We start from the raw sequence: 10,957 nt of genomic DNA, 5'->3' as shown, positions 1-10,957 counted from the left end.
TTCAGACCAAATGGGATTACAACTATAGCCTCAATGACTGGGAGCAAGAGACCTGACTAGAACTCTTGAGTTCTGAACCAAGACCTTCATCTTGCACAGCACTACTCATTGTCGACTTCACCAACTTTAACCAACTCTGCACCCAGAACCTCAATAAACAACAGAGCCAGTAGAAATAAACTAGCAAGTTATTTTTGATTCCTTTGTATAGGACAGTTGGAGGGTGGGGGTAGGGGTCCTTCCTGAGCAGAAAGCATATGTTGAACTGTGTGTATTTCAGAGACAGGGTTAACTGTACTAGCAAGGTCAACAACGGCACACCGGTATTGAATCAGCATTATGTGCTGACTAATATTGCATACTTCTGTGCAGGTTCCCAATTCCCTGCCAATGCCCTCACCAAGATCGGGGTCTTTGTGTGCAGGTGGAATGGATGCTGTTTTGATAACAAGTGGAATTCATAGCACCAAAACTACAGTGGCAACGGAGTCCAATTTCTCAGCCAAATGTCTTCAAGTCATTTCAAATGTGTGTGTTATGTGCATTAAAGGATTAAAACTGGATTACAGTAAGTCATATCTAAATGGTCCATAGACCAGAATGTGGCATAACTTGTTTTGCTGAGATCTTTGGGAAACGCTGTGTTATGGTTTCCTGTGGAGACCGGTAACTATTAAAAAGAAATTTGAATTCCCGATTGTTCAACTAAAGGAACTACCTAATAAGATTTCAAGTTTTAAGACTTTTACTGTAACACACAAAGTAAAAGAAACATTAACTAAACACAGTTTCAATAGGAACTTATACTCTACAGAAAAGATCCCCCAACAAACATTTAAAACAACCAAAAATCTGCCTCCATATTACCAATTACTGTCAAAAGGCAAAAACTAGCATAGTAAGCTCAGTACAATCAGCAGTGAATTTAGTTATTGGGGTTGTCCCCAGTGCTCGGCACATAGATGCTACTATTATTACAACAGAATGAGCTGCAGTCTGCTGTTGCAAGGGAGAGAGGGCATTTCCATCCAGAGGTACATTCTCAGCACTGTTTACAAAACTGAAAAGAAATGGTCTCAGCAGCTGGATAAGATCCATGTGGAGAGTGAACCCCTCCACTGGAAAGTTCTCATTGGCCTCTGCTCAATGACCTTAGTTGGCCTCTTAATCGAGTTAACCCCCACTTCCAGGAAAATGGCCAGGAACAAGGACTGCAGCGGGGAACTCCCCTCCTGCTCCTGTCCCCATATTGGACCCAACATCCTGCCCTTGGAGTCTAAGACTATAAGACAAACTCATTATGAAGGTTACCTCAGTTTCAACTCAATGTTGAGTGGCCCCATATCATCAGGAAGCAAGACAGTCCTTGGACTACTAATCCCTGAATGAATCACCAAAGACATGATACCAGAGTCGCAAACCCACCAATAGCGTAGATTCTCTCCTCTCGGCTTTTTGGATTTGAAGTGGTCATCCTGGCAATAATTACTGACTCTGGAGGCCAATCAAGTAAATGGTCCAAGTCAACAGCTGATCATTAAATTAGGAATGTAAATGATACCCATTGAGAAGGTAACCAGCTCATCTGATAAATGATGTTCCATCTGTTCCAGTTAAAGGCAAGTTTGCACACACTGCAAGTGTAATAATTTGTTGGGCTGAAAAGGGTAAAGAACCAGTCAGTGTAGGAGAGCAAGAGAGAAGTGGGGCCAGGTCATAAAGCTTGAAACTAGATACTGTCAAACCATCTTCCAAAAAATATGGCTAGTTTCAAACCCAAATCAAATGTCTTGCTTGACTTGTGTTGGTAATTTTCAGCAACATTTAATCCTTCCTTCACAAAGTGGTCAATCATCATGGGACTCTGTATCTGAGACAGGAACTGGTTTAACTCTTCTGCACTGTTTTTAAAAAAAAATTCTTTCATAGGTTCTTTCATGTGGGTGTTGGCGACAAGCCAGCATTTGTTGCGCATCCCTAATTTTTTTTTATTTAAAAATATACTTTATTCATAAAATATCTGAAAGAACATATTACAAAACATTTCTAAATGGCCATCACAAAAAGTACAATCAGATTCAACTTTTACACATGGATCACGAGTGCTTCAATACAATCAATGAATATTACAATCATTTCAATATGGTCATTACAGACAGTCAGACAAAGGTATTGGAGTTATCATCATACATCATGTTGCACTCTGAGGTGCTTCAATTATAATACAATTAGTATTCACTGCAGACATTCATTGTGAGCTGTACAGCCCGAGGGCTCGCAACAGTTCCCAGCCCCTCAGTGCACTGTGGCAGAAAGGCCTTAGACAGCGACCTTTCCCCATTGGGCCTTTGCGGTGGCTTTAATGCGTCCCTCAGCACGTAGTCCTGGACCTTGGAATGTGCCAGTCTGCAACACTCGGTTGGGGACAACTCTTTGCACTGGAAGACCAACAAGTTTCGGGCAGACCAAACAGCGTCTTTCACCAAGTGTGTCCCTGGGAACAGCCCGTAGAGCACAGGGTCCTGTGTCACAGAACTGCTCAGGATGAACCTCGACAGAAACCACTGCATCTCTCTCCAGACCTTCTTTGCAAAAGCACAATCCAAAAGGAGGTGAACATCAATCTCTTCCCCACCATAGCCACCTCGAGGGCAACGTGCAGAGGGGGTGAGACTCCTGGCGTGTAGGAAGGATCTGACGGGCAGGGCCTTTCTCACCACCAGTCAAGCTACGTCTTGGTGCTTGTTGGGAAGTTCTGGCGATGAGGCATTCTGCCAAATGACTTTGACAGTCTGCTCGGGGAACCATCCCACAGGATCCACCCTCTCCTTTTCCCGCAGGGCCTCTAAGACGTTATGTGCTGACCACTGCCTGATGGACTTGTGGTCAAATGTGTTTCTCTGCATAAATCTTTCCATGAGGGACAAGTGGTCCAGCACGGTCCAACTACTTGGAGCGTTCCAAGGCAGCGTGGCCAGACCCATCCTTCGCAACACCGGGAACAGGTAGAACCTCAGCACATAGTGAAACTTGGTGTTTGCATACTGAGGGTCTACGCACCGCTTGATGCAGCCGCACACAAAGGTGGCCTTCAGTATGAGGGCGATGTTGGGCACGTTTTTTCCCCCTTTATCTAGAGGCTTGTACATCGCGTCCCTGTGGACACGATCCATTTTCGACCTCCAGATAAAGCGGAAGATGGCTTGGGTGATCGCCACCACACAGGAGTGTGGAATGGGCCAGACCTGCACCACGTACAGCAACAGTGAGAGTGCCTCACACCTGATGACCAGGTTCTTACCCGCAATGGAGAGGGAGCGTCGCTCCCACACGCCCAGTTTCCTTTTCACCATAGACACTCGCTCCTCCCAGTTTCTAACGTGTGCCCTGGTCCCTCCGAACCATATCCCCAGCACCTTCAGGCCGTCAGCCCTGACAGTGAAGGGGACAAAGGATCGGTCAGCCCAGTTCCCAAAGAACATGGCTTCGCATCCCTAATTGCCCCTGAATTGAGTGGCTTGCTAGGCCATTTCAAAGGACAGTTAAGCGTTAACCACATTATGTGGATCTGGAGTCATATGTTGGTCAGACTGGGTAAGGGACAGCAGATTTCCTTCCCTAAAGAACATTAATGAGCCAGCTGGGTTTTTACAACAATCGGTCATTGCTTCACGGTCACCAATACTGAGCCCAGCTTACAATTCCATAATTACTTAATTGAATTTAAATTCCACCAGCTACCGTGGTGAGATTTTGAACCCGTGACCCCAGAGACTTAGCCCGGGGCTCGGGATTACTAATCTGGCGACATCACTGCTACACCACTGTCTCCCCCCTCTGCAAACAAGCTCTTTCTTACAGGGTACTCTTACCATTAGATCCAATCCTTGAGTGTGCGGAGAATTGTAGGCAAATTTGATACAGTGCCATGTCATGTTTTCATGGTGGGAACATGGCTCATGACCATCTGCGATTGAAAAAGCCCAGGTGCAGATAGCCCAATGCTTTGAGTTAGACAATAGCTTTGAAACATTCAATAGTCCTCCAGGAACATTTCAGAAATAGAGATATGTTGAACAATGTTGAGAAAAGTCTGAAGGAAATTGAAAAAAAAATGGGTGCGAACAACAGAGATTAAAATTAAATGATAGCTTCAAAGGCCTTAGAAGTGCCATATACTTGATTCTTTTCAGTTAAAAGAGCTATTGCTAATTTGACAAGAGATGTGTGTAACACACAACTACCGCAGGCTAGGTAAGCACTGGAGGCACCAATCCTTGTTTGTGAAACTGCTGTATTTAAATCACAAGCTACTTAACATAAGGGAAAGGGGTTAGAATGTAGCAACAGTAACAAAAGATTGTAAAGGTGCTCAACCTATTTTCTCGTTTGGCAGGTGGGTGGGGAAAAGGATAAATTTGGAGTTGCATGATCTAATTTTCATGCAGGGAATGAAGATGGGCAAAAAAATGACCCAGGAGATATGATTGCTGGAAGCTAAGCAAAGCACGAGCTAAATGTAATTTACGGAACACATTTCCAGAATAAGTTATGAACTAATGGAATATACTGCCATCTAGTGCATTCAAGAAAGAAGCATACACATTTCAATCAAACAAGAGTACGAGCTTATTTCTGATAGTCTGGAAGTAGCGGCGGGGGGAAGAAAGATCTGTGGTGAAGCTGATTGAAGATGTGAATAATGGGCAAAGTGCACTGAACAGTCTTTCTCGTTCAAAATTCTCAATGTTAGAAGTTTATTCAGAACAGTTTGAAAGTAGATATTTTGTGGTATTTAAGTAACACGTACAGCTATGGTTACCTAATGTATCAGCAAAACTTCCTCTCTGTCTTGCAACATGGTAAATGCAGTCATGACAATCTTCCTGTTTAACATTTCTAGCCAACTCAATCAAATTATTTTAAGAATACTGAACAAAGAAAATCTTCACCAATATCTTCACCAATGTCACGGCACAAAGCAACCAGATACAGTCTAATTTTCAGACATCTGCTGAAACTCCATTACTTTCTTTAAAAAAAACTCTACAATTTCAACGTTACTATAGATCTACAACCATTTACTCAATCATAAGCATGTTTTGTATTAAATAACAGCAATAGATAAATGAATATTATAAAAGAAGAATTTTAATTAAGGCCAGGTTCATGTATTTAAGAAAGAACTTGGATTTATATAGCACCTTTCAGGAGATATCCCACAGCACTTCACAGTGAAGTATTTTGAAGTGCTGTTACAATTACAATGTCAAAAAAATTGCCAAATCACACACCAAAAAGTCTTGCAAATAACAATGAAATAAGTGACCAGGTAATCTGTTTTGGTCTTGTTCTGAGGGATAAATGTTGGCCAGGACACAATGAGAACTCAACATCTCACCATGGTCCCCCACAGAACTGCAAGGAATTGTCAGCATAGATTACGTGACAAAGTCTCTGGAGTAAGGCTTGAATCAACAAGCTTCCAACCTAAGAGATGAGAGTGTTACCACTGAGCTCAGGCTAACATTTAAAATAATCACTGCAGCTTTGAGGTTTATCAGCAGATTGACAGTGAAGCACCAGCAATGATCTTGATGGGCGGTAGTTACCCTTGTATCACTTCTGTTAAGGTTGAAAACTAGCAAAACCTGATGAAAGCTCAAAGCAAAACAGATCTTCAAGACTACGTAACTGAACTGTTCCAAATTGTAAACTGTTATGTTGTACTGAAATATTATTGACATATAGTTCACAGGTTAGATGGTTAAACTAAGTGGCATCATAGTGCTAGGTAATGTCCAGGTGAAAGAGGGACCAGATGATCCCCGGGAGTGAATGCATCATTGAAAATTGTTCTCAGATTGCAGTCAACAATTAGCTTGCCTCAAAGAATTATCATTTTGTAACACATCATCATTGTATACACACATTTGTACTATAATTTGATAAAAACAATTAAGTTAAATACTTTTTTTGACAGCTGTTTGCATTAATGAGTTACAAATCCAACTCATTGCTTGAGTGTTATGAGCAGTACAGTTAAAATCATTGCAGGTTAGTCGCAAATGACTGATTATTTCCTCACAAAGTCAACGAGAAGTTTTCATTTTGAGGCAAAACCAGATCTGAACACAAGACAATGAGTGACTCCAGTCTGGTACAGTTAAAAAGCACTTTGATTACAAAATGGGTACTTTAAATCTAGTTGCACCTTGCAGAATTCTACTATGTCGTTTACCAGCGTACAAAAAGATAGTTGAAACCAGGAAAGGAAACAGGCTGACCAGCAAATTGCATTTGAACTCCTGCTCACAAATTGTGGAACAGCACTAACTCACAACATGGGGAAAACTGTACAGTGCAGACAGATCCAATTCTATAGGGTGACATTTAATTGTGGGTAGCCTTGTACAATGGGGTGGGTCAGATCAGATGGAATACAGTAAAAGGAGGCGACTGTCTCACTATAGGCTGTGAGCAGTCCGAAGGAAATCATATCTCCTCAGGAAGGCCATAGGCGCAATCTTTTCTCAAGTTTATAAAAAGCAATGCATTCGTGATAAAAAAAAGGTTTTTCTTCCCAATCTTACAAAGTGCTGTGAAACTTCACACAGAAATGAGACATTGTCAGTATATTTCTTTATTTTGCTTTTTTGAACAACATTCATAGTATAAAGTTAAAATATAATCTATACACAGGAATCAATGTCCTGATAAATAGGTTCATTACGTGGTTTTCCTTTTATTTTCTTTGGTTGTAAACATGCATTACTTTTCTATCTCAGCATTTTAGAACCTGCATAGCTCAAACCATTTTTTTAAACCACTAGTACATATTGTTGGGGGAATAATTTCTTATCAACGTTATGAATAGCACCAATGTGCTTTCATCGCTATACAAAACGTTATGCAACTTAAGTCTGCAGCCATTTGTCAAATGCTCCATGAAACTTTTAGAAAAATTAAATACTGTACTTGTAAGAGCAGCCAATCAAAACTGAAGATGTTCAATATTTTGTGAAAATAGACTGCATTTTTAAAAAATGCATAATATAAAAATTTACTTATACTCAAATAACTAATTAATTTTGGCATTTGAGGGGAAAGAAAATGAATAAACGCCCAATCTCCAAAGTCCAGGCCAATAATGTCTTTGGTATTAATTTTTTAAAAATAACTCTCATTTTCAAAGTTTACCACAAAAATTCTATACAGTAGCATGCGTCATATCCTGGTAAGGAAGTTTAGTTTGAAGCTGTTGGGGATCTGGATTGTCTCCAGCGCCTGTGGAGATGGACTGAATGGAAAAGTCACTTGAAAATGATATTTGGCATCAATTATTAAGGTTGATCCATCTCCACGACTGTTCAGTTGTGCCTAAAAGAAAATAAGAACAATGGGTTTTACTTTTTAATAATTTATAGCTTTTCCCTTAACTGCTCTCTCCAAACCCCTGCTTGAGCCTTGGCTTTCAGATACTGTCCTCTTCCTTCTTGTGTGCAGATTATGAAATTAGGTTTAACCTCAAAGTATTATTTTTACTCACCTGAACTTTCCGCACAAAGGATGGAGCCAAACGTTTCTCAAAGTCATCGATTGGTGTATAGGAATTCAAAATCTTGACAATCTGTTGAAATAAAGTATTGAAACATGGGCAGAAATTCCACATAAGAAAGGAGCTCCTTTAAACATAAATGTGGAGGTCTTGTGGCACAGTGGTAGTGTCCCTACCTCTGGGTTCAAGTCCAATGTCAGGACTTGTTGGCCATGGAAAAAGCACTCATGAGGTGGTTCAATAGGCTGATAATCAGCTCGGGAATCCTTCCACCACCTACCCACTATTCCCCAAAGGGAAAAAACGTGTGTGTGAAGATACGCTAAAAATAACCTATAAAGGTATTAACCATTCAACATGGAAGTACTATGATAAAATCAAAATACTGCAGGTGCTGGAAATCTGAAATAAAAACAGAAAGTGCTGGAAAAACTCAGTAGGTCTGGCAGCATCTGTGGAGTGAGAAACAGAGTTAACGTTTCGAGTCCTTATGACCCTTCTTCAGATCTAATGGTCCAATCAGAAATATAGAGATTGAGACAGGAGAGATGAGAGAGTAGAGAATATTTGGAGAAAGTAAGAGAGAGAGTGAGAGAGAGAGAGAGAGAGGCGAAAGAATGAAAATTTGTCTGACAACAATCATGAGAGGTCAACCAGAAATATTGAAAGCTAAAATCAGACCTGCACAGCTGAGAGGGATGAACATCTTTTACTTATTTCTTTCACATCACTGTCTGTTGTCTTGTTGACCTGAAGTAGCCAGGCAGCCTGAGAGAGTGGCTCCAGGGTCTCTTTTGCATTGCTACTCTGCATGTTCTTATCCTTCAGCCACTCTTCTAAGTAACTAATATTACACCTGTGTCAAGAATAAAGAAATCATTCATTAAAGATATACTGAACCAGATATCATAAATTACTGATAACTGGGACAAGTCCATTATAGATTCAAAATATCAAACAATCACACCAGTTTGAATTATGCTGAACTAAATTTACATTGCAAATAACTCAATTTAATACACACAGAATGAGATTAACATGAACTCATTATTTTAGTAAGACGCCTTTTAAATTTGCAAGTTTAATGTTCTGGACACATTTCTGCCTTTCCTTCAGTCTCCTCTCTTGATGACAGACATCCAAGTTGGTGGCAAAAGTACTTTATTCCTGCATGTAAATTATTACCTTAATTGGGTTGTGTACTACACAAATAGAATGCAAGTTAGAATTAATGTTTACAGAAAATATATTCTTTCTTATGTAATTTACACCTCTGGGTATTGCAGTAGGTGTCATTCAGTGGTTTATTTTTGCAACCCTTCAGGTAGATAGATAAGAAATGGTAGGTAAATATAAAATCATTAGCATGGTTTGAAGAAGAGCAGGGGGGTTTCTTTTGGTGACCTGGCTAACATTTATTCATCAACCAACTGTCATGAAGAGATTAATGTTTATAATGTTATTGGAAATTACTTTTTTAAAATAGAGTTTAGTGGTGTCTGTCTATGTTTGTGTGTGTGTGTGTGTGTGTGTGTGTGTGTGTCTTAATTGGATTAAAGCCAGTTAGTCTGGGTCCTTTGATATATAGAAAGAAGTAGGTTTGAAATGGTAATTAGATAAACATGGAGAAGTTTAGAAACATTGGTGGTCAAGGGACCAATTTGGATTTTCAAATAAACCATTCAAAACAATTAGTGAAATCTTGCACCTAACTGGGAGACGCCAAGCAATGTGTTTATATTACTAATAAAATTAGTGTGATGAAAATGTTATTGTTAGAAGATATGATGTTAAAAGCCTAGGATGTAATGGAACATTTAAATTCAAAGGAAAAGCTGGGTATAAACAGAAAGGAGTTTGTGTGTGTAGATCAGAGGCCTTTAAGATCTAACCAGCCTATACATCTGCAACTGTGTCTGCAAGGAATCTCATTTTGAATTCGTAAGGTCAAATTTGCTTTGCCCGGGGTCTTTTTAAATCTATGAGTTTTACTTTTGCCTTAATGGGGATGTATTGGGAGTCAGATTAATTAGGGGATTTTTGTAGTTATTATAGCAGTAATTTTGTAGACATGTGTAGATGCTAACAATTTTTCTTATATTAATAAATGTTTAATATAGTTTAGTAAAAAAAAAACCTTTTGAGACTCGGTGGTCTTATTACTATTGAATTCAAAAGCCTGCATCTTGAAACATACAAATTGTAAAAATGGATTATGACAGTTATTTTAAGTTTCCTTCTGGGATTTGAACAACTCAACCCTTATCATTGGCTGTGTCATAATACCAACACCACTAAAACAGATAATAAGGTCATTTAATCTCATTGCTGATTCTGAGATCTTGCTGTGTGCAAATTGGTTGCTGTGTTTCCCTAGGTTACAAAAGTAGCTAGAATTCAAAAATATTTGAATTGGTTATAGAGCACTTTGGAATATCCTGAGATTGTGAACTTTAAAAAAATCATTCATGGCATGTGGGCGCCACTGGCGAGGCCAGCATTTATTGCCCATCCCTAATTGCCCTTGAAAAGTTGTTGGTGAGCTGCCTTCTTGAACCATTGCAGTCCATGTGGTGTAGGTACACCCACAGTGCTGTGAGAAAAGGAGTTCCAGGATTTTGACCCAGCAACAGTGAAAGAACAGGGATGTAGTTCCAAGTCAGGATGGTGTGTGGCTTGGAGGGGAACTTCCAGGTGGTGGTGTTCCCATGCATCTGCTGCCCTTGTCCTTCTAGATGGTAGAGGTTGTGAGTTTGGAAGGTGTTGTTGAAGGAGCCAAGTGCATCTTGTAGATGGTGCACACTGTTGTCACTGTATCTCGGTGGTGGAGGGGGTGCCAATCAAGTGGGCTGCTTTGTCCTGGACAGTGTCAAGCTTCTTGAGTGTTGTGGGAGCAGCACTCACCCAGGCAAGTGGAGAGTATTTCATCACACTCCAGACTTGCGTCTTGTAGATGGTGGATGGCTTTTGGGAATCAGAAGGTGAGTTACTCGCCACAGAATTCCCAGCCCCTGACCTGCTCTTGTGGCTACAGCATTTATATGGCTAGTCCAGTTCAGTTTCTGGTCAATGGTAACCCTCAGGATGTTGATAGTGGGGGATTCAGTGATGGTAATGCCATTGAACATCAAGGAGCGATGGTTAGATTCTCTCTTGTTGGAGATGGTCAAAGCCTAGCACCTGTGTGGTGTGAATGTGATTTGCCAATTATCAGCCCAAGCCTGAATGTTGTCCAGGTCTTGCTGCATGTGGACATGGACTGCTTCTGTATCTGAGAAGTCACAAATGGTGCTGAACATTGTGCAATTATTACCGAACATTCCCAATTCTGGCTTTATGCTAGAGGGAAGGTTATTGATGAAGCGGCTGAAGATGGTTGGGCCTAGGACACTATCCTGA

The 10,957-nt window shown here is 40.4% G+C and overlaps 1 protein-coding gene across 3 annotated transcripts in view; it reads right to left on the bottom strand.

Moving 5' to 3' along the window:
• Positions 1-6,644: 6,644 nt before the first annotated feature.
• myo5c (myosin VC) overlaps positions 6,645-10,957 on the bottom strand; it is a 99,150-nt gene continuing 94,837 nt past the window's right edge. For all 3 annotated transcript variants that reach the window (XM_041175245.1, XM_041175247.1, XM_041175246.1), the window contains 3 exons: positions 8,240-8,414; positions 7,550-7,630; positions 6,645-7,380 (listed from right to left, as the gene is read on the bottom strand). In XM_041175245.1, coding sequence (XP_041031179.1) covers positions 7,228-7,380; positions 7,550-7,630; positions 8,240-8,414 — 409 coding nt within the window. In that variant the 3' untranslated portion in view covers positions 6,645-7,227. The remainder of the gene's footprint in view (positions 7,381-7,549; positions 7,631-8,239; positions 8,415-10,957) is intronic.

This window comes from Carcharodon carcharias, chromosome 26 (assembly GCF_017639515.1).
Source record: "Carcharodon carcharias isolate sCarCar2 chromosome 26, sCarCar2.pri, whole genome shotgun sequence".
Classification (NCBI taxonomy): domain Eukaryota; kingdom Metazoa; phylum Chordata; class Chondrichthyes; order Lamniformes; family Lamnidae; genus Carcharodon; species Carcharodon carcharias.
Note: the sequence above shows the minus strand (reverse complement) of the source record. Positions and strands in the feature narration are given on the sequence as shown.